Raw genomic sequence first — 24,875 nt, 5'->3', positions numbered from 1 at the left:
AATGAGATGTTATATTTTTCTAAATTTTAGTATTTTGTTTCCATATATCTAAGCGCTTCTACGTACTTTTATGTTCTCGGTAGTGTCTGATTTGCCACTTGAACTCTCTTCAATGTTGGAATTCCTCTTTTCTTTCTCTCTCTCGATGAGATCAAAAGAAAGAACATTGTTACATGTATGTTCTTAATATGGTTTATAAATATGCTACATGTATGATCATTAAATTAATATATGTACTAATCTCAAAATAAGTGTCACATACATTTATTTAATGTGGTTCACATTCATAAATTGAGATGAATTAAGATTAATCATGTTTTTATGATTAGATAATAATGAGAATAATTATTTCAAATTTTTAAAAAACAAGATAAGAATAATTTAAAAAATTTCTTAATGGAAGGAAGTGAGTAAGGTAAGGTCCCTTATAAATACTAACAGTCCCTATCTTAACCAATAAAAATTTTTCCTGTGAATTATCCATCAAATCAAAAGGCTATATAGAGGAATAAGTTAGAAGATTCTAAGTATTTTTCAAATTTAATTTGAACATCAATGACTGGAGGTGGAGGTATGTAAGTTATTTAAGTTTACAATTTATAATATGTTCCAGTATATATATTATTATTAAGCGAACAGACATCATTGGCACGTTCAAAACAATAGATTGCTACTGATAGAAACATATTATTGACTATAGATTTTATTTCGGGGCTACCCAATTCTAAAGGATTTGAAGTTATTTTGGTTGTGGTCGATCGTTTGACGAAATCAGCCCATTTCGGAGCATTGCCATCTGATGCAGCGGAAGTTTAATGTTCAAAATATTCCGTTGATTCTAGAGAATACCGGAACAAAAGAACAACTAAATTCACGTTGATTCAAAAGAATACCGGAATCAATGTGAATTTAGAGATTAAGACTTGTTGATTCCGCAGAATACCAAGAATTAACTGTTCAAATACTCACAAAGAGATTTGAAAATTAAAATATTATTGAACTCCAAATTCTCTGCCCTCAAAGGCTACAAGAGGGAGCTATTTATAGTAGTAGTAATTATCCTAATTCATGAAGTAAAACAAAATCCTAAATTGAAAGGGAAACAAAATTCTAAATTAGAAAGGAATTTAAAAGTCTTAAACTTTAATTAATAAGGAAACTAATCCTAGTATAATATGGATTCCTACTCTTCATCATTCCCCCCAGGGTGAAGAGAATTCGCCCTCGAATTTGGATTGTCAGCAATAATATCTTCATCATGATCACCTCTGTAAGGAATAAGATGCTTGACATTAAAGACATCTGCGGTGCAGATATGACTAGGAAGCTTTAATCTGTATGCATTAGGATTTATCTTCTCGATAATCTCCAAAGGGCCAATTTTCCTGGCAGAAAGCTTGTTGTACTCACCAACTGAGAATCTATCTTTAGTTAGGATAGCCCAAACAAGATCTCCTACTTGAAATTCTAAAGGTCGACACTTTAAAGGTCGACGCTTTTTGTCTGCCATAATTTTATAACCTTCGGTCGTCTGTTTCAAAGACTCTTGCGTAGTTTCATGAATCTTCTGAAGCTGCTCAATAAAGTCTTCTGCTTTACCGCTTTTGCGAACTAAATCTGGAATTGGAGCCAAGTCGATAGGAGCTCGTGGATTATATCCGTAATTCACCTGAAAAGGGCTTAAACCAGTACTACGCTTAACTGCACGGTTATAAGTAAACTCGACTTGATATAACTTCTGATCCCACATCTTCAAGTTATCGCTAACTAGATTACGTAGATGGTTTCCTAAAGAGCGGTTGACAACTTCAGTTTGACCATCTGTTTGTAGGTGGTAAGCACTACTAAAATTCAGGCGAGTATTAGTCAACTTCCATAATGTCTTCCAAAAATGGCTAAGAAATTGTGTATCCCGGTCAGATACTATAGAACTTGGTAAACCATGTAATCGATAGATTTCCTTGAAGAATAGGCGAGCAACAGTCAAAGCGTCTGTAGTCTTCTTGCAAGTAATGAAGTGAGCCATTTTTGAGAATCGGTCAACAACAACAAATATTGAATCCATACCCCTCTGAGTGCGGGGTAATCCCAAAACAAAATCCATGCTAATGTCAGCCCAAGGTTGTGTTGGAATCGGCAGCGGCATATATAATCCAGCATTAGTTGCTGCACCCTTGGAAACTTGACAAATGCGACAAGTCTCGACATAGTGATAGACTTCACGCCTCATAGTAGGCCAAAAATAAGTGTTGGCGATTAGAGCCAGAGTTTTGTCACGACCCATGTGCCCTTCGTTATGTAACTCTGAAATGATTTTCAATCTCAAACTGGAGTCAGGAACACACAACTAATTACTCTTGAAAAGGAATTCATCATGTAAATGATAATCTGAGCGAAACCCTGCAACAACGTCTTCTAATATAGGAGCAAAGTAAGGATCAGAAGCATATAACTCTCGAAATGTGTCAAATCCGAGAACTCGATTATGCATCTGTGTCAATAAAGAAGTTCGTCGACTAAGTGCATCTGCTGCCCGGTTGGATTCACCAGAGGTATGCTTCACCACAAAAGTAAATTGTTGAAGGAATGTTGTCCACGTGGCATGTCTGTGCGAGAGCTTGTCTTGACTATTGAGGTATTTTAACGCGGCATGGTCAGTGTATAAAACAAAGTCTTTATGAATTAGATAATGTCGCCAATGTTTTAACGCTTGGACTACTGCATAAAATTCCACGTCACAAGTGTTGTAGTGTGCCTTTGCTCTATTTAACTTCTCACTGAAATAAGCTATAGGCTTACCCTGTTGGCTAAGAACAGCTCCAATGCCGACCTTAGAAGCATCACAATGTACCTCAAAAGTGAGCGAAAAATCTGGTAGGGCAAGTACTGGGGCAGTAATCAATTTTTCTTTGATAATCTTGAATGCCTTAGTAGCTGTCTCTGTCCAAGAGAATTGTCCTCCTTTCATACAATCCGTGATTGGTGCCATAATAGTACTGAAATGAGGAATGAATCGCCTGTAAAAAGAGGCCAATCCATGGAAACTTCTGGTGGCGGATAAAGTAGTTGGTTGAGGCCAATCTTGAATAGCATCCACTTTTGATTGGTCAACAGATATACCATCCTTCGACACCACATATCCCAAAAATAATACTTTCTCTGTTAAGAAAATACACTTGTTTACTGTTGTGTATAAACTTGCTGCTCTTAAGGCTTAAAGCACTTCTCTCAAATGTTGTAGATGTAACTCGTGACTGGTGTTATATATAAGTATATCATCGAAGTAAACAACCACAAACTTTCTAATGAAAGGGCGAAGAACTTGATTCATGACTCGCATAAAAGTACTCGGAGCATTGGATAAGCCAAACGGCATTACCAACCACTTGTATAACCCTTCGCGAATTTTAAAAGCTGTTTTCCATTCATCTCCAGACCGTATTCGAATTTGATGGTAGCCACTCTTCAAATCAAGTTTGGTAAAAATTGTTGCTCTACTGAGTTGATCTAACAAGTCATCTAATCGAGGGATTGGAAAACGATATAAAACTGTAATTTTATTGATAGCTCGACTGTCCACGCACATCCTCCAAGAACCATCTTTCTTTGGAGTCAATAAAGCAGAAACTGCACAGGGACTAAGACTTTCACGAATAAATCCCTTTTCTAGTAACTCTTCCACTTGGCGCCTTAATTCTTCATGTTCTGTAGGACTCATACGATAATGAGGTCGATTTGGTAACGTAGAACCTGGTACCAAATCAATTTGGTGTTGTATATCCCGAAGAGGTGGTAAACCCTGTGGTAGCTCATTGGGGAATAAATCTTGAAATTCTGCCAGAATAGGTGTCACAACTTCAGGAATCTTAGAATCACCGTTACTCTTTTTTCCCAATAAAATGTAGACTTTCTTTGTCTCTGATACAACATCTATAAATTGCTTCTTGCCTAACAAATAATTACCCAAGTCTTGCTGGAGAGTAAACTCCTTGTTAGGTAGGAGAACGATCTTGGTGTTGTTAAACATAAAGCTGTAGGTATTTCTCTTCCCATCATGTACTACGTTTCGATCATATTGCCAAGGTCTACCCAGTAATAGATGACAAGCATCCATAGCCACAACATCACACCAAATTTTGTCTTTATAAATTGAACCAATGGATAAGGAAACTAAGCAACGTTTCGATACTGTCACTTGATTTCCCTTCTTCAGCCATGTGAGCTTGTATGGAGTTTGATGAGGTTCTGTCTTTAAATTTAACTTTGTTATGGCTTCTTTCGAAATGACATTCTCGCAACTGCCTGAGTCTATGACCATACGACATATTTTACCCCCGATTGTGCAAGTAGTCTGAAAGATATTTTGTCGTAGCCACTTGTCTTTGTCTTGACCTTTAGGAGTGAAGAATGTGCGGTTCACGATCAACATTGGCCCGCTATCACCATGTTCTTCAACAGATTGAGCGCTACCACTACTATCAAAAGTTGGCTCTACAGCGAACTCTTCAGTTTCTTCCTCCTGGTAGTCTTCACTTTCCTTTGTGCTTACGAATAAGCCTTTACCATATTTTCCTCCCATTTTACATTCTGTCATTCGGTGCCCATTTTCTCCGCAATTAAAACAGCGTAATCCCGAACCCGAGGATTGAGTTTTGCTGCTTTGACCGATTTCACTAGGTTTACTAGTTTTATTTGGAGGATTTGGAGGTGTGAAATTACGAAATTGGGAAGTCGGGTTTGAATTATCACGAACAATACTTCGAGCACCCCGAAAGCTTGAGTCATTAGTACGTCGACTAAATTGATTCTCCAACTGCAAGGCTTGTTGGTGTGCCTCTGAAACAGAGTATGGGTCAAGTAAATTTAATTGGTCTTGAAATTGAGATCGTAGGCCTCCAATGTAGCGGGAAACCTGTTGTTCTGCTGTCTCTGTCAAGTCATTGCGTGCCACCAACCAATGGAATTCTGTAGTGTAATCATCCACTGATCGATTACCTTGCCTTAAATTCTGTAGCTGTTGGTATAACAGTTTGGCGTAATTATGAGGCAAGAATGCTCCACGCAAGTGCTTCTTGAACTTTTCCCAAGAATCAATCTTCTTTTTGCCTTGCCTAATCCTTGTGAGCTTAGTTTGTTGCCACCAAGCTGCTGCTCTTCCACGAAATCGAGTTGCAGCAAGCAAAACTAGTTTATTTTCAAGAACTTCTTTGTATTTGAAAACTTCCTCAATGGCGTTAATCCAGTCTAATAATTCTTCAGGTCGGCCACTTCCTTGAAATTCGGGAATGTCAATTCTCAACCCAGATTCCCATCTTCTGTCATCAATAGACTCAGTTCTAGGTCGACGCCCAGAGAATGGGTTAGCAAAGCTTCCACTTGATTTGTCTTCACGTTCTGGAGTACAATGGCGTTCGTCAAGTAACTCTGCTATTCGTGCCATTTGTGCAGCTAATATATCAATTCTGGCTGTCATACTAGCCAGGGATTCATCTTTCGAAACATCTTCTTGATTGTAAGTTGTAGTATGAGCATCACGAGCTTTTCTTGGAGGCATTTTTTTCAATTTCGAGTTTAAAAAGGTAGTGGGGTTAAACTGAAAGTAAATAAAAATTTTAGGCCGAAACTGTAATTAAGCAAAAAGTTTTAGATTGCCGATGATGGTGGTCAGAAATCGAGTAAGGGTGGGTGGATCTAAAAGATTTTGGGTTGGTAAAATAGTGGTGGTGGTTTGTCTGAAAAAGTGGTGTTTTTTTTCGTTTTTTTGTTTTTATTTTAAACTAAACGGAAAAAAACAAAAAGGAGAAAGGAAAACGTTTGGTGGTAGATGGGATTAGATGAGTAATACCAGGTTTTGTCTCTGATACCAAACTGATGCAGCGGAAGTTTAATGTTCAAAATATTCCGTTAATTTTAGAGAATACCGGAACAAAAGAACAACTAAATTCACGTTGATTCAAAAGAATACCGCGAATTTAGAGATTAAGACTTGTTGATTCCGCAGAATACCAAGAATTAACTGTTCAAATACTCACAAAGAGATTTGAAAATTAAAATATTATTGAACTCCAAATTCTCTGCTCTCAAAGGCTACAAGAGGGAGCTATTTATAGTAGTAGTAATTATCCTAATTCATGAAGTAAAACAAAATCCTAAATTGAAAGGGAAACAAAATTCTAAATTAGAAAGGAATTTAAAAGTCTTAAACTTTAGTTAATAAGGAAACTAATCCTAGTATAATATGGATTCCTACTCTTCATCACCATCTCAGTTCACAGCCCACAAGACAACCATGTTATTAACTGAATTAGTAATCAAATTACTTGGTTTTCCCAATTCAATCATTTCAGACCGAGATCCAATATTCATGAGCCATTTTTGGCAAAAATTATTTGAATTGAGTGGCACCACCTTACGCCACAGTACCACTTATCATCCACAGACCGATGACCAATCCGAGGTGGTAAACCGTGGCCTCAAGCAATATCTTCGAGCCTTTACTCAAGACAAACCTCAGTCTTGGTCAACCTTTTTAGGATGGGTCGAGTTTTGTTACAACACCAGTTATCATAGTAGCTTGCGAATGACACCTTTCCAGGCTCTTTATGGACGATTACCTCCTACCATTCCTAGCTATTGCAAGGGCTCTACTTCAATCCAAGCATTAGAAGACCTGCTGTTAGAAAGAGATGAATTATTGTGTTGTTTGATAGCAAACTTACATAAAGCTCAGCACCGAATAGCACAAAAAGCTAACAAGCATCGAAGGGAATTGCAACTGCAGGTGGGTGACAAACTGCTGGTACGCCTGCAACCTTATAGGCAATCAACTATTGCCAACCGCACTTCTTACAAGATGGCAAAGCACTACTATGGGCCATTTCGGATATTGGAGCGGATTGGTTCTGTTGCTTATAAATTAGAATTGCCCATTAGCAGCAAAATTCACCATGTTTTCCATATATCCTTACTCAAACCTTATGTTGGGGATTCTCATGTTAATATTCAATCACTACCTCCTATAAGTGTGAACAACAAGCCCCTTTATTCTCCTATAGTTATTTGTGCTGAGCACTCAGTACTTAAACAAGGGAAAGAGCTTCGTCAAGTTTTGGTGCAATGGTTTGATTGTGCCCCCAAAAATTCTACTTAGGAGGCTTATGATGAGTTCTGCAAGTTATATCTCGAGCTTCACCTTGAGGACAAGGTAAATTCTCAAGGGATGGGGAATGATACAACCTTGCCCGAGAGTAATGACAAGTCAGCACTTGAAACAGAGGAAGAAGCCCAGCTGGTCGAGGAGCACATAAAAGTTCCAGCTCGTATGCGCAGGGCACCAACATACCTCAAAGATTACATTTACCTAAGGAATATTCAAGAAGGCACAAAGAGAGTGGGAAAGATGGCAACTGTGGTTTTGTTAGTTTATTGTGACTATTTTTTTAAGAATCATTACGTTGTTGGTTAGTTACACGTGTAATGTTGAGGGGTAAAAGATATATGTACAGGGGAACACGTCATACAAAGCAATGGAATGGCAAATATTTCTTCTTCTTCTCTCTCCGCCTCTCCTGCAATCTATGTTTCTCAATTAATTTCAATTTTTTTTGCTTCTTTGCTGGAGTCAACACTTACTCGAAAAGTGTAGATCTATGATATAAACTTAGAGTTGCAGAGTTGTATCAGCAGCACTAATATTACAGCTTTATACAAGGAATTAATATAGAAACTATACGAAATAGATACACAGTATATGTATAAACAAATTCACCACTTTTTTAAGATAACAAATGATGTGAGCTTCTTTTTCTTTGAGAGCGTCAAAAGCAATTTCATTATGAAATTATGGAGAGCCAGGAAACAAAACTTCAAGTAGTATGGGTGTTGATCCATTGCACTAACGTCCCATCTAAAATTACAATACAACCATTGAATTATTAATAGGAATGTGTGTGTATTAAATGTTAACTATAGATATTTATAAATGTAAATGTGTTAAACAAAATCTTAAAGAGATCAACTCTGGTCAGGTTCTAAATTTTCATTTTTTCCCCAAAATATAGAGAGATAATTAGATTTCACCACTCTCCCCTAATGAGGCTCAAACTCACGAACTTGGCCTTAGGGATGCTATGCTCATGCACCTTGAGCTGGGCCTTCCCCTCATATTGTATTAAAATATATTTTTAAAAGAAGTAGATGCATGGGTGAGTAAAGCCCAAATTAATATTTTTAATCTCCTATCTTTCGTAGAATTTGAACTCGGTTAGCTACTCAAAAACTGCTCACTCCGGCCCCCGGAAGCACTAAATTTAGATTTACGATAACGAAGAAATTGATAAAATTCAAGTTTACTGACCTCTCAACGGAATTTGTGAATAGCTTGAGTTCATCCAAGGTACCATAAACATCATAAGCATCATCAATCGATGTTATTAATGCACTGACTTTTGTCGACATCCTCCTAAAATATCCAAATTGAGGCTCCGATGTCACCCCCACCGTCCAGAGGAAATTCTCCATCAACCTGTCCCTTGCAAAATTCAACTTGTTTCCAAAGCCAACGTATTCCCACCATCTTATAATTTATATACATTGAGGAGGATCAATTGATAATAATAATTTATTTGACATATTAAAACTTGTTCCACAACAATGACCAAATAAACATCTTACTCGGATACAGACTCCAGGTCTTCCTGGTGTTTTGCTTGCACCATGTTGAAGTCCAGCTTAGCAAGCTCGAGCAAGACATGATTTATGTCTGGTCCACTTTCGTATGCATCAATAAACCACCTTGTCTCCATCCTCTGCATCCTCCAATGTAGTGGAAGCTCCAACGCATGGTTCACAAGTGTTAAAATATATGGATCCTTGTTGTGCTTGATGTATTCTTTGAGGTAGGTAGTTGTGAAATTTCTAATTTCATAGAAGATGTTTTCTCCTTCTACCAAAAGGTATGCTGCTTCATACATAGATAAAATTCCTTTCCAGTCGTCACTACACAGCAATGACTTAAAGTTTCCACTCTCATCCAAATAACTGCAGAATGTTTCTACAAACGTATACACATTTAACTCATGATATATGTTCACAAGCTCTTCAATGAATCAATACCAATAGGGTGGCATTATTTAACTCAAAAAATTATTCTAAATGCTTTTATTTTAATAGAATAACTTATTACAAAGCTACCCATTATCTTATGCTTTAAATTTTAAATTTTAGTAAATGATTGTACAGTTTACAGAAATGTACCACCCATATCAAAACTACAAGAATTTCAATTGAATACTTGCAGTTGTGGCTGTATCATACCCATGTTGTCTAAGTAGTCTAAATTCAAGAGCCACGTCATATAAACTTTCTTGTTTCTGTAGATTGTTGTTTCTGTAAATCGCATTTCGTAATTTTTTAATTTCGTCTCCAAAGTGATATGATACTCCAAGTCTTTGCAAAGCGTCTCTGAGCTCAAACTGATGTAAAGGATCCATAACCACAGCTTTATCAAGCATCGCCCTCACATCTGCCTTGAGCTCTTCGATTCGTTTGGCATATGATTTTCCCTGCATGATCATATAATTAATAGACAATAAATCAACTTCTGGGGCAAGCACAAATAATTAAATCAACAGTAACTGAGTTATATACATACCCCATATTCACTTCTCAAAGATTGAATATACTAATAGTCCCATATTGAAGGCTCGTAACCGGCAGATCGCCTAATAACAGAACTTTGGGCAGAAACCAGGCATTGCACTTGAAAAGGAGTAAAATGACAGCTGCGGGGTAATCCAAGGGAGATCTGATTTCTATGCAACAACTTGGTGAAACTGCATGAAGACAGTGAAAGCATGTGAAGAACCATTTTCAAGTCTAATTAATTGCTAGAAAGCAAGAAACAGAAAGTAGTATTTGAAGCAATTTGTGGTGTATATATAGAAGAATGCTACTTGAGGGACAAAAGTGCTGAAAGAACTAGGGCCGACAAAAATAAGGTGAAATCAGCGTCAGTTTATCCTATTTTTCAATTGAGTTAGTACAAACTAAATCGGTCTTAACATTGATTCTATTAGTGTCTATCAATTTTTTTTATTTTTTTCCTGTTTGAACGTCATTGCTTATATGTATATTAGCAATGGGATACAAACTGATGTGTAAATATATTCTTGGTTAGATAAAAACATATAAATATGTAATTAATAAAGGAGTAATGATAGAGCCACAAACTCTTGTACAAACTTATTTTGTACAAATTGATGTGGCATGATAAGATTGGTTGAATTAAATATCACTTGGCCCACATGATTTGTTTTTATTAATTTATATTTTCATTCAACCAATGAATTAATGCCACGTCAGTTTGTATAAAATAAGTTTGTACAAGAGTTTGTGGCTCTATCATTACTCTTAATAAAGTAGGTAGTTATAGAAATCACCCAACCAATTATATATCAATACGTCAATTTATTACTCTTACTCTTTATTACAATGTCTAGTAAGATTAGAATTCTTTCAATCTTTAATTTGAATAAATATATTTATATACAATAATCCAGAGTTAATAAATAAAAATATAATAAATAAATAATCTTTTATTGCAACGTGTAACATTAAGATTCTCTCTTCATCGAATCTTTTATTTAAATAAATATATTTATATGATTGATAGTTAATAAATAATAATATAATAAATAAATAAAAATGCATATATAATTATTCAAATTGTGCTAACACTTCTTTAAACGAATACGCAGGTCAATGGCGTACTAATCTAAGCAATTGAAATAGTTTCAAAAGAGGAAAATTATTAGTTATTTTATTCTATTTTTTATTTCGGAGGGACTGAGATAGACGTGTCCTTCATGGATCACGATTCAAGTGCAAGTGAAGGCGTAAAAATAAAGGTGCAACTGCCAAGCGGAAGTGCTTTTTTTCCTTGTGTGTATTGAACGCCAAAATCTTTTAAGATCTTGACATTTTCATCTTCTAGGAAACAAATATATTTTTTAAAAATAAATAGATATCTTAGTTAATTACTTTCTAAATAAAAAAAAAAAAAATGGGGACACGCGTCGGTACCGCTCCCTGACAACCACCGGACGCTGGCAACACGTGTTGGTTCTCTTATTGACCACCATTTTTGTTCTTAATCACGAAAGTAATTTGGGTTCGATATTAATTACGATCATGTCATCAACATACTTTTATTTACTGGATGATGTTAGTTCTTTCATAACAGAGAAATTTAAAATGCTCTTCATTGAGCCGACACTATCTTTTAAAAGTATCTAGGATCTGAAACTTAACTGAGAGTGTTTTGAATTAGTTATAAAAAATTGGACAACTCTCAGTTTTTGAGTTAGTCCTTGACCTTGAGTAAGAAAGAATTAAACCCATTATCTTCTACAAAAGATCATAACCAACTCTCCAACGATTGGAACAAGCACTGTCTGGTAACAAGGGCCCGTGATCGTTATCTAACAAAGTAGCAAGGCTTTCTATATTAGTACAGCAATTAAATAAATCTCCGAATTACTGCAACGTAGTTATATGAATAAGTTATCTAGTATATTTGAAGAATTGAAGGCCAGAAATCCATATCCTGCGGGTTGCACGACATTCAGAAAAAAATCATGTGCTGAACATAATTAATTATCATATCCTCTTATCTTTTGAGGAATTTCTTGAACCAACGAGCAGAAAGTTTGGGGTATCTTTTTAATCCATCCTTATAATCGACGTAGTTGATGCCAAACCGCACCGTATAGCCTGCGGACCACTCAAAGTTGTCCAGCAATGACCATGCGAAGTATCCCTTTACCTTAACGCCATACCTACCAAAAATGAAAAAAAAAAAAATGTAAAGAGATGAAATAAAAAAACAGAAAATTAAAATAGAATCATGTGATAAATTCTTTAAGTTTTTTTGGCTAAGTATGGAATTAGATAGAGTAACTAGTTGTTATGCACTTACCTGATGGCTTTTTGAAGGAAATAAAGATGACGATAATAGTAATCAATCCTCATGTTGTCAACAAGGGCTTCCTCTAGTGTTAATTTGGGATCATTCACTTCATCAATCCCTACCCAAGGTAACAAAGGCAAGATTAATGTCATCAAATTTAATGAATGGGTAATTAGCTATTACATCCTTTGGTTTTATTGTGATAAACTTTATTACCCTTGAATATCTATTAAAAAAAATACTATGAGAAAATATATATAGCATAATTTTATTGGATGATGGTACAGATGATGTGTTGGGATCAAATCTTAACCCCCTAAATAATATTTACTTAACTAAAACAAATTTAGCCAAAGAACTGGCTAAGATCATTCTATAAGATATTTCTATGCCCATGTCAAGAGTACGTAAAAATTAATTATACAAAACCGTAAGATCATACCATTTTCTGTAACGTAAATGAGAGGATTATTGTACTTTCTCTTTATATAAAGCAAAAGATCCCAAATTCCTCTTGGATAGACATAGAGCCAATCCGAAGCAGCCTATACATTTAACGTATATATTATATAATTATGCAATTGTATGAAACAGCTGTGAAGTTATTTCAACAAGCAAATTAAATTATGGCGTTAAATGTTGAAAATTGATCGATCAGAGCACTAAATACCTTTGGCCCAATTAGAACCCCATTACGTTCAGCTGCAAAACATAAAAATTCGATTTATTCCATGCTACAATCGAGTAACTTAAACTATTCTAGTAATTGAGATTTTGTGCTTACATAATAGATTGGCGATGGCATCTGTCAAGCAGCTTTTGGTTGCTGATCTAAGCTGAGGAGCATACGCTACGTAGCTAGAAGTATAATAGTTTAGTCCCAGGAAATCAAATGAGCCTTCGAGCATTTCGGATTGCTCTTTTGAGAATTTGGGTAATCTATCTGCCACAAGAGATTGCATGGTATGTGGATAGTTTCCATTTGTCAATGGATCCATAAACCTGGCAGAAAAAGTTAGTAATTATTTTTAGGGCTAGTGCTAATAAATCAATTCTCAACATTGGGGTAAGGTTGATTGTGTCTTCATTTCTCTTTAATTTTTTTAGATATTTTGAGATTTAACGCTAATTCTATTTCCCTTACTATTTTAGTAATTAGATATAGCCCCAAAATTGTTTAGAAACTATAAATTATACATGGTAAATAAAATCATTTTTTTTTATATTAACTCACACATTATTGAAGTTCAGCTTTTAAAAAAGTCAGTCTTGCCCTCTAAAGCTAGACCTTAGTTTCAAAATAAGTTAAAATTATATCACTAAATTGGTTATATAATTATCTTCAATAAGGGTAACTAGCACAGCACTTCCCCACCACTCTGGTGGTTTTAAATATATATATATATATATAACTAGCTTAGCACTTTGATAATGACCCTTTTACATATCACTATGTAACATAAGATAAATAACTATCTTACAAATGTCAATTTTTAGCAATATCACGCCACATATTGCATCAGTTGGCACTACTCGTACTCGATTATCACTTCATATTCTAATCACCACAATAATTAATAAACCTACATCCGTCTGGCCAAATATTTTCTTTAATTTGTAGCCTCTTGCCCAAAGTTGCAACGGTAACTTGCATATGCTTACACAAATAATAGCCACCAAGTAAATTTAGGTTTTGGAATCTCCTGGACATATGTTGTCATCAATAGCGGACTCGTTAGTGACAACAAAATCATTCATTTCGCCTTTTTGGTGTCCATCGGATTGACGCTCTGACACTACCAAAAGTTTGGGTCTATTTATCTCTCATTTTATAATTTATATGTGTAGTCAACTCAGCGAACAAGAAACATAAAAAAGAATGGCGCTTCTTTGTTAGTTGGAGTGGTTGTGCAAACGCCATAAACCACTAAATCGAAAATGGGTATGGCTGTTTTTCCTTCCTTTTTTTTTTCTTTTTTAATCTACTTTGACTCTCATCTGCGTGTTCAAAAGCTAGGGGGCAAAATCCATATATATAACAGGTGACAGTTAATATCAAGCATCTAATGATTTAGATTAATTGGCACTATTATGTCCCCACGATTCACTATACTTTTTCTTTGATTTTGTTCAGTAATATCCTCACTTTAAGAAGATCATTAAAAAAAGAAAAAAAAAGAATTAACATATGACTATATTGAACAAATATATTATGCAATGGTAATACTTACCAACCCAACATGAAGTCTAGGGCTCTTTCCGCAGCATTTTGATGGTGCTTTGCAGAGGAGTACGGTACCATCCAGCTCGATACTAGTGTGATCCCAATCTTGCCCTTTTGAGTTGTCTGTATAATTAAACTTAGTATTCAAGTATATCATTTACAATCATCAACAGAAAAAATAAAAGTTTTGTGCCCAAAGTTCCATCAAGCTTCAAATTCATCTTTTACTACAAAGTTTAATTGATTTTTAAAAAAATAGGGGAAAACACATAATCAGAGAACTTAATAAGCCTTATTTCTCCCCCCGGAGGGGGGGGCTGAAACTAGACCTAACAGTGAATTCAATCAATAATTTTCTTTACCAAATTAAAGCCAAATTTCCTCTCATGATTAGCAGACTAGGAGTCACTTCTTATTTTACTTGGTGAAACTTTCTTAGTTCTAGCAATGCCGAAATTTTTCACAAATAAAAGATGATAAAAACTGAATTTCTTTTCAATTCTTTTTTGTGCTCACTAAGGCTAAATTTTAATTTGTACTGCATAAAATATATGAGACGCATTTTCAATTCCCATAAGAGCAAGCTTATGTAGTCACTAAAACAATATTGGAACTGTAGAGGCAAATTAAACCTGATACGTGTTCTTGTACAAATGTACTGCAGCTGCATGAGCAAGAAGGTGGTGATGTGCCACCAAATATGGCTCCACCCCGGAATCCCCACCGGTGCAATTTAATTGCTGCCAATCGGAGCATCGTCCGGGAGCCAAAGATCCGTCACCGTAACCACCTACGCTGTAAGTCCATGGCTCATTTAGTGTAATCCAATGCTTCACTCGGTCACCAAATTCTCTGAAGCAAACTTGTGCATAATCCCGAAAATCATTCCTGGAAAACAAGTGCGTCAATTTGGTGCTTAGAACATGACTGGAAGAAATATTCCCGGAATTTCAAAAAAAAAAAATGATGGGCTTAAATTTCTTCAGTTTTCAATTTGTAAAATATATGTTTTATAGAAAATGGATCTGACACAATAATGAAAATCTTGAAAGTATAAATTTGTAAGTGCTTACACAATGCGAGGACTCAGAAAGCCACCGTATTCATCTTCTAAGGCTTGGGGTGTATCCCAGTGGAAGAGTGTTACAAAGGGCTGTATACCTACACCTCATTAATTGAAAGAATATACAAGCGAATTAAGTAATTAAATAATTCTAAGATTTGACTGAATCGTTTTAAATAATTTTTTATTTGTGCTGCCCGCCCTTGTTCGTGGAGGCAGAAAAATTAAAATTCAGTGGTCACCGCCACTTTTTTTTGTCAAAAATAAAAAATAAATAAATAAATGAAGAATGAATTATTAAAGGTTTTTAAGTCTAGTGTTTGTAAAAAATCCGTATATATGTACAAAAGATGAAATAATCCTGACCATTAGCTGTCAGCTCGTTGATGAGATTGTTGTAGAATCTGATTCCTTCCTTGTTCACGCCCCCGCTCAGCTTTCCATCTTGGGCACAATTAAGTCATAAAATTTTTAAACATGAAAATAAATAAATAAATAAATATATCAAGGTTTAATATTGACATGTATCAAAGTTATAAGTAATAGGGATTATTGACGGTGTAAAGATTGCCTTACTTGGCAGTATTCTAGACCATGAGATGGAGAATCTGTAAGCATCAAGGTTCATTTCTTTTATGATTCGAACATCTTCCTGTTAAAATAGAAAAACAAAATTAATAAATTCCATCTAAAGAGTTTATCAAAATATTGAACACAAACCCTTTACCAATCACACCTTATAGCGATGATACGAATCAACAGCCACATCTCCATTGCTGCCATCTTTTATCTTATCTGCCAAATATAAGAAATTCGCCTAATTAACAGAAAACACAAAGGGCATTTCTCTTCATTTAGTAAATTAGTGATTTGTCCTTTATAATTTAGCGTCATCAAAATGATGAGGCTTTGGCTTCAAAAAGTAAACAACATTATGATGCTCAAGTTAATTTGTATCTCATAAAGTGACAACATGGCAACATCCACTAGAGAGAATTATAAGAGCTATGTGGATGAAAGTTGTCCATCTTCAACATATAATTGAATTTTTTTTATGTACAAAAGAATTTTTGATTAAATTTTCTTTCCACCTATATGATTAAAATTGGAACATTAGACCTCTTATTTCAACTCAAGAGATTTAATCAACTAAACATATAGTTATCCATAAAATTTGTTTTAACATATACAAACAAATTCCATATAGAAGAAAATTGATAAAAGTTTAATAACTTATTTTATGATCCTTTGAGATAATGTCACATTATCAATTAGTTAGGTTATGAACTTTCTAAGCCTAGAATTATCGGATTCTTTTTCTTTTTCTTTTTTTCCATTGAGAAAAAGATCGTTTAGTTATTTTTAAATTTTTATCTCAGATTATAAGGATTTGTCTAGAAACAACTAATTAAAAGTAATAAAAACAAAAAAATAAGAATGAAGTATTAGTATCAGACGTATTACTGAATCATGATGATACATTAGACCCTAGCTATTTGTCAACATGTGGCTTACAAAAATTAGGATAATTCGAAATCTGGTTTGGAGTCCATTAATGGCATGGCATCCCAAGTTGTCGAGTCATAAAACAACAAACAAGAACAGACCCTGGCTTCCACTTCCTATTGGCCAATCAATACTTCGTTCAAGATGATAAATCCCCATTGACATTATAAATCTTTCCCCATTAAATGAACAAACGTTTGTGCGACCATTCTTAAAAGTTGCCGTTTTGTCACATTCACGAACAAACAGTATGGTCCATTTTGAGAGTTAATAACTTATCCGGAATCGATGTTAGAATATTAAAATTTCGAACAAACAATCTTACGTAAAATTATTTGCAAACTTTCTTTCATGTTTGTTCGAATTTTTTTTTTTTTTTGGTTGTAAACCATCTTGTGTCTCGCGACTGCATTGGGCATTGATCCGGATTAATCGAGGCCCAATGCAGTCGTGAGACACCAGATGGTTTACAACCAAAAAAAAAAAAATTCAAACAAACATACAAGAAAGTTTACAAATAATTTTACATAAAATTGTTATTGAATTTGTACTATAAAAATATTGCTCACTTTAATTATCAAAATCAATGTAAAATTCGCTCCTAAATTGCAGAAAAGGGGGGAAAATTGTAGCAGTGGAAAGAGAGACTGATTTATTTATTTGGTGGTGAAAAAGGGACCTCATCTCTTGAAAAGGTTTCCATGGAATATAGCTGAATTTATGATAATATAAATTAAAAAACAATGGTAATGATACAGATAGATGTCCTACTATAGCTAATGTGATATGTTTAGAACAGATTAATAAAAGAACAAAAACAAAAACGACAACTCATTAATTAGATAAGATCATTACGTCTACATGAACTTAACATAATATAATTTTCAATCACTTTTGTCACATTCGATGGTGAATCTTTCAAGTTTCAAAATATTAATGCTTATTCAAAAATAACTTTGGTTTATTTTATTCGATGTCAGTCACATGGTTTCGAAATTCTACATTCAAGGAAACGGTCAATGTCCAGCTTTTAAAATATTCTAATCAAATATATATATATATATATATATATATATATATATTTTTTTGAATGAAGCTTTTCTAATCCTCTCAAAATTATTAAATAAATAATTCAAGCTCCATGATGCTACTAAACAAGTTGCATAACAAACATAAATGCTGCAAATAATTTACATCCAATCTAAAATGGACTTTAAAATAGAGTTGATTATCTTTGAACACAAAAGAATATATATATATATATAGAGGCACCATAAATACATATGTGGACTTAAATTTGACAACACAAATTAAACAACTAATTAAGAAGTGAAAGGATTTGGCAATATATATATATATATATATAGTAGTTTTTTAGTCAGAGATTTTAAAGTGTAGGAAAATTCGGAAAATCTTTAAAACTACACGGCTTTAAAGGCTTATAATTTTAAGCTTTTAAAACCATGCGGTTTTAAAGATTTCTCACACTTTCCCGCACTTTAAAATTTCTGACTGAAACATTTATATATATATATATATATATATAGTCTGAACATGTGGGCTTTATTTTTTATTTTTTGTACTTTTAATACAAAATTTGAAATTTTGACAAATTTCATGTGTAAACAAATTCAATCATACAATCCAAAATTAAATTTTGGGACTATTGCGCCCTCAAAGTTGAGAGTGCGAATTTGAGTCTCAACGTGAAAATTATTGATTTTGAGACCCTGTTCCTCTCTTATTATAGTGTAGGAGCATAAATTTCTTTTACAAAATTCCGAATTATACATACCTTATATTAAATCATTCCCGAACAATTCTTAATTATAAATACTGGTTTATCTTTTAATGTCGGATACATATAGATATATGTATAAACTAATTAACACACAACTGTTCTAGCACTTGTATCCTCACTAACATTTAACAATTCCCGTGAGCAAGAAAATTGAAAAAAGAAAAAATAAATAAATAAAAACCTGGGTGTCTGTGAGTGTAAGTATCCCATAAGCTTGGACCTCTTCCACCTTCAGTTGCTGCACCTTCATACTGGGGAAAAAAAAGAAAAACAAAAACAAATAGGTAGTCCTGTGATGGATCCTTCTTTCCTTTTTTTTTTCCAATTGAAAACCCTCGGTGGAATGAGAGATACTTATTAAGAGAGTTGAGTGTTTTACCTGATAAGCTGATGATGCTGTTCCGAAAATGAAGCCAGGGGGAAAACTAGTTCTATTAAAAAAAGCTGTATCATAATTATTTGTTATTTTAGCAGCAGCAACAAAATTGCTAATGCTCGCCGAGCCAAGAAGAATGAGGAGAGCAAAGAGAGAGTTGGTTTGAATTGCCATAACTGAGTGTGGTTTGCCAGTAGTTTGCTTCGTATTTGGCATGATATAGAGGAATAAAATAGGCTGAATGGCATGGAAAAGGACACCTAACATATTCTATTCAACCTTCACATAATCACATGTTTAATTTATTACCAAAAATTGTGGTTCTTTAAATACTGAAAAAAAGAAACAGTACAATTTATTCAACGTTGAAAGAAGAGTTTAATTATTTTTATCTAAAAGTTTGACTTCTAGTGAGGAGACGACGGAACCCTTATGAAATTAGATTAATCAATTACAATTGATTGTATATTTGAATAGTAATCATGATCAATTACTACCTGGAAATCAAGGTAATGGATTCAGGCTAAAGCCCGCCAAAATTAAGTTGGTAGCATTGCAGCATAAGGTGTATCGAGATCTCATCTGGTCCTGTAGTTGGGGTGCCAAGAGAATATAATTTGATCTTGTGTTTATTATAGAAATAAACAGAAGATGATGCACAAATAAAATTTAAATTTTAAATGTTCTCAAGGTTGCCACAATATTTTAAATCCTCTTTTACTGCCTCCTCATCCATGTGTTGAGCAACACCAGCAGCAAGGTCATCCATCTTCAGATCAGGGTGCTACTTCCCAAGGATGGCCATGATGCAACGATAGGAATGCCGAAGTCCCTGGTCGTATTGGTTGTCAACTTCCTTTTCCAAGTTCTCGACTTGAACCTGGTGGGAATCACGAAGAGAGTCGAGCTGAGCCTCGTACATAACCTTCTGCCTTTGCAGATCCTCCTTGACATTAGTCAGCTCTTCCTCGAGAGTAATAGCCTTTGCTTGAGCAAGAGATTCTCGCTCTATCAACTTCAAATTCTCGAGGTTCAAGTCTCCTGTTTTTTTTCTCGACAGCATCAGCTTTGGTCTTCGCCGAGTGAATGTCCTCCTTCATCTTCCGGTCATAGCGGCCAGCATTGGCCTTATAGTAGGTGGCCATGCAGCCGAGGTGAAAAGCGTTATACTGCATGGCCCCCACCAGCTCACCCAGGGTGCTGCCGTCGAATTCCTCCAGGTCCTTCTTGCTCACGAGTTTAGAAAACTCGTTGATATAGGGGACCAAATGCTCTGCTCGATTGTTAGATAAATGAGATATCGGCCCGACTAGAGGAGAAGAGGAAGCGGGATCAGTGGCTGCTCCACTAGTTTCTCCGACTTTGGCAGGATGAGGTGGTAGAGTCTTCAAGGAAGGAACCTGCTGCAAAATGTTCACCCGCTTCGCAGTGGGAGCGTCCTTGTTCTGGTCTTGCTTAGCAGTATGAGGTCGAGAACGTTTCCGATTCAGAGCCCCGATCACAGCGTCCTCCATCCCAGGGCCAGTGGACACCAAACGAGATTCAAGTAAGTTGTAAGTGGTTAGCAGCTCTCAGTTCGTGCAGGAATTGGCAAGCACAGCTTCGACCCGCTTGAGCGGCTCCGGTTTAAGCTGGTAGTGCACACCCTAGGAACTTGCAATGCGAACGGATATTGGGTTAGAGAAAATACAGCAAAATGAGAACCACTATGGAGACAAGACATCTAAAGCGAGCAGGCAACCTGGGACCACGAAACGGGGTGGGACGCGGTAATCCTGACCCCATGGACCCCCAGCAAAAAAGAATTTTTTCTTCCAAGTCCCACCACCACCAGTTGGAAGCTCAGTTATGGGTTTCCTGGTCTTGGTACTAGACTGAAAGTAATACCAGCCAGCATCTTTGGGACTGCTCTTTAGCTAGTACAGGTGCTTCACCTCGTCAACTGTTGGCTCGCTTTGGCAACATCTGTCCCACAATATGAACAGACCAGAAAGTACCTACCACCCATTGGGGTTCAGTTGACCAGGAGTTAAATTCAACCCATTGAGTATTCGGGCAAAGTAGGGTTGTATGGGGCACCTTAGCCCAAGTTTAAAGCTATCTAGAAACAGAGTAACATACCCCTAGGAGGTCGGCTAGGGGTATCCTTTTTTTCCTGGTATCCTAAAGGGAATATCATCAGGAATGTCGTGTCTAGCCCGGAGACTAACTACCTCATCTACTGTGGTCGAGCACGTCATAAAATCAATAACGTAATTCTGTGATAGAGCTCTACCTCCTATTGTGCTCCTCCTATCTAGTCGCGATGTTCCTGGTGAGGACATCTCACCAAAATTATTTCCTTGATCTTCACTCAAAGTGTCTTCCGAACCAGAAGAACCATCATCGTCGCTATTATCGGTTGAGGAGGTTACTTGGGGGGACATCCTCTAAGCACTAGTTGCAACACTAGGTCTAAGGGGTTCTAAGGGGATCCCGGGGTCAAAAGCAGAGTCGGCGAGCAGACTAGGCAAGAAGTCTAACTCGTCGTCATCAATCTCAATGACCTTCTCCTTTCCTTTTGACATTCCCTAAACTATAATCAGAGCACCACCATCAACTACTACCCAACCAAAACAGAGAGAAAAGAAATTATCTACAACTATCCAAGACCGAGGAAATAGAAGTAATACCGGAAGTAGTGGCTCAGTCGGAGAGAGACACAGATGGAAGCTTTTATGCCGAGACTCATTCGCCGGAGAGACAGAAATGGAGAAAATGACGAATCTCTCTTTTGGGGGTTTTGGGTTTTCCTGATGCAGAACAAACTCTTGGGTTGCCATCATTTAATGGCGCAAATCCCAAGAGTTTCATAACCGTCCGTTTGAAATTCAAACGAAGGGGTAGATCTCTGCCACATCACCTCATCCGCAATTAAATGCGACATGACTCTTGGCAGCCTTTTCCTACCCCGCGCAAGCCAGAACCGTTGAGTTTCCACTGTCGGCTCACTACGTTACCCAACACCAGAAACTAGGGGACCGGTGTTTGAGGGATGTACTTCGACGAGACCAGCCGTGATGAGCAGATAACTATTAGCAGGGTTCCCACGAACAGGTATATCTTGCAGAAGTCTGATGGCAGGAGAACAAGAGTAGGAATATTCTACTCGTCCATGAATACGCCATCGGCGAGGTCGGTCTCCTGCTAATGGTTGAGCCTCCTGCTAATGGTTGAGGCTAGGAGACCCGATCAACGGAAGTTGGCGAGACGTGCTCTCCAACCCGAGAATCAAGGCACGAAGGCCAAGCAACCACCCACGATTACAGAAACGGAGCATCCACTTTCGGGAGGTGGGAGGATAACTGGCGTGAATGGAGGGAATGTCTGAATTCAGGAGAAGCCTATAAAAAGGCAGCCAACGAAGGTAAAAGGGTTACTTTTGATACTGAAAACTAAGATAAAGAAAGCATTCAACAATCGATACCAAAAAGAAGCCTTAAGATTAGTGGCTAACGTTCCCAGGAATATAAAACCTTCATATCTGACTTGAGCGTCGGAGGGTTTACGCTGGGAAAACAACCGGCGTGCTCTGACCTGTTTCTATGTACGTAGGAACCTCTGGAGAAGAAGCCTTACAAGAAGAGATCCTAATCGTGGTCGAGTTGATTGAGCAGAGATCCTGGTCGTGGTAGAAAGAGTAACCAGAATCTCACATCAACAGATGATGCACAAATAAAATTTAAATTTTAAATGTTCTCAAGGTTGCCACAATATTTTTTTCTCACATAAAATCAATATCCACTTGATTATTTTAAATAAGCGTTATTTTAAAATTTTGTGCTCTCTTGAATTGGCCAACCATCATACTACTGCCTCATAACGGTGATATGAATCAACTGCTGCATCTCCATTGATCTTATCAAGAATCTTTTCTGTAATTTCACCAAATATGCAAACTTATAGAAAATTGAAAAAAAAAAATCAATTAGATACAAACATGCTAATTTTATAGAGAGAGAGAGGGGCAAGTAACTATGCTTTTGATTTGGACCATTCTTATTTCTTCAACTACCTCCTCCATTTATATGACTATTAGTATCCCATATGCTTGGCCCTCTACTCCATTAGCTGCATCTTCTGATTGAAAATAAAATTATGTAATTGGAACAAATTAATTTCACTTTTGGCATCTTAATAAACCTAAAATAATTGTTAAAAAAAATCGTTTATGTGTCCGTTTTTTAAACTAAGGAGATCTACTTGTATATTCAAGTAAACTTAAATTTAAGGCCGAGTGTAATTCTTAAAATATAAGGAATAACTTGATGACTTTGAACCCAGAATTTCACCTGATGAAGCTGATGATGTTGCCCCAGAAATGAATACGTCCGGAAAAAATTTCCAATCAATTGATGATGACGTGTCATTTCTCGGTTGAGCAGCTCTACTTATACAAGTAAGAAATAACGATGAAATAAACTTGGTCCACTTTAAGTGCTAGCCCGATCTGACTTGTATATGGGCTGGGCTTATGTTTTGAGGCCTCCAAGCCCGCCAATTGAAAAATATGTAAATAAATTACCAATTTATATAGGCCCTATTTAGGATTAGAGTTGAAACTCAAAAAATTGTTTATTTCATAATTTTTGGTAAATAAAAGTAAATTTTATAAAAGTAGCTTATATAATTTTTTTTTTTCATTTTAGCAGCAACTTTTAAATATAGGTGGGAAGTTACTTTTTATAAGTAATTTATTAAATAAGTCACCACACTTTTTTAAATTTCCTATTATAACCTTAGTATTTTACAAAAATGTAATTATATCTTACTTTTCTATAAACCATAATATGTAACCATTAGATATCATATTACCATTACAATTAAATTATGAACACAACTATTGTATATTTTGTCCATTATTAATTTAATGTGAATATAATAAGTATTACTTTTTATTTTATTTGGATTATTATAAGTATGAATTTTATTCATATTTATGTAACAAATTATGAAGCTCATTAAATTTTATTTAATTGAGTTTTTTTTCACATTATATAATTTTACGAACTTAAAGAAAAAAGGAAAAACAAACATGTCTAAACAATTTATTAAACATACTCTAAAAATAAAAGGCAATTTAAACTTATATTTTTTTTGTATTATATAATAAATAATACTCTCATAATAAAATTTACCAAACGCATGTGCTCTACTTTTTAAACTCACAGAACCGCAACAACACAGTTTATCAAATACTTAGCTGCTTATTTTATTCGCATAGTAGAAACAAATTATTTAATCAGCCACTGCAATCCCAAACTAACACATAATTAGAAAGTGATACATATGCGATAGCTCCCATGTCTAATATACCCTTACAAAATGTGAAGAGTAAATTGAAAGGATAAGGATAAAATGAGAATATCTCAAGAAAAGCGCAAAAAATACCTCCTAAATTACTTTAAGGTTGCCACATTTCAATGAAAGACCATTGTAACAATAACAGTCCCTCCATCAAAATTGTTACACATTAACGTGGTATGATCCCTACAGGGATCATATCAAACTATCTCTCCAACAGTCACATGCACCAATAGTGAGAGAAGGAACCTACTTAACTGTTATTCGAGCCACCAACAGTGAAGTCAATAATTGCTACAGCCTAATTGGCTCATTTGAACTAAGCTAATTAGAGATTAAGATATGTTGTCATTGGAGACTGTCTCGTAGCTGACACAGTCCAGCCCTAAAGTGGCTAAAAAACTCAAGTTGAATAGTCAAATTACCTAAAAAAATGACTTATTATTGTCTACAATCTGTCCAAAAAGACAACTAAGATGCTCTCAAGGGCACTTTCTATATAAGATTAAGTCAGTCTCAGTAAAACAGGTTTACTTTCTTCCCTACAACTCTAAATTTTTCACTTGTTTTAAGGTTTCTTCGCACCCTCTCCAA

General features: G+C 35.5%; 2 protein-coding genes and 1 pseudogene across 2 annotated transcripts; all 3 read right to left on the bottom strand.

Annotated features, from left to right (window-relative positions):
• Positions 1 to 2,347: 2,347 nt before the first annotated feature.
• Positions 2,348 to 5,554, bottom strand: LOC127900023 (uncharacterized). Its single transcript, XM_052434338.1, has 2 exons — positions 3,349 to 5,554; positions 2,348 to 3,159 (listed from the first exon to the last, which is right to left on the bottom strand). The coding sequence occupies exons 1-2, from the start codon at positions 5,552 to 5,554 to the stop codon at positions 2,348 to 2,350; spliced, it is 3,018 nt and encodes a 1,005-aa protein (XP_052290298.1).
• Positions 5,555 to 7,726: 2,172 nt separating this feature from the next.
• Positions 7,727 to 10,021, bottom strand: LOC107174832 (terpene synthase 10-like; annotated as a pseudogene).
• A 1,405-nt stretch (positions 10,022 to 11,426) lies between these two features.
• LOC102626583 (beta-glucosidase 24-like) lies at positions 11,427 to 19,183 on the bottom strand. Its single transcript, XM_052435499.1, has 13 exons — positions 18,942 to 19,183; positions 18,744 to 18,813; positions 15,992 to 16,050; positions 15,832 to 15,907; positions 15,622 to 15,699; positions 15,266 to 15,353; positions 14,825 to 15,080; positions 14,200 to 14,315; positions 12,753 to 12,970; positions 12,639 to 12,670; positions 12,411 to 12,513; positions 11,978 to 12,086; positions 11,427 to 11,837 (listed from the first exon to the last, which is right to left on the bottom strand). The coding sequence occupies exons 1-13, from the start codon at positions 19,152 to 19,154 to the stop codon at positions 11,669 to 11,671; spliced, it is 1,587 nt and encodes a 528-aa protein (XP_052291459.1). The 5' UTR covers positions 19,155 to 19,183; the 3' UTR covers positions 11,427 to 11,668.
• Between the last annotated feature and the right edge of the window lie 5,692 nt (positions 19,184 to 24,875).

The sequence above is a fragment of the Citrus sinensis genome, chromosome 2 (assembly GCF_022201045.2).
Source record: "Citrus sinensis cultivar Valencia sweet orange chromosome 2, DVS_A1.0, whole genome shotgun sequence".
NCBI lineage: Eukaryota > Viridiplantae > Streptophyta > Magnoliopsida > Sapindales > Rutaceae > Citrus > Citrus sinensis.
The sequence above is the reverse complement of the archived record's forward strand: the minus strand, read 5'-3'. Positions and strand labels throughout refer to the sequence as shown.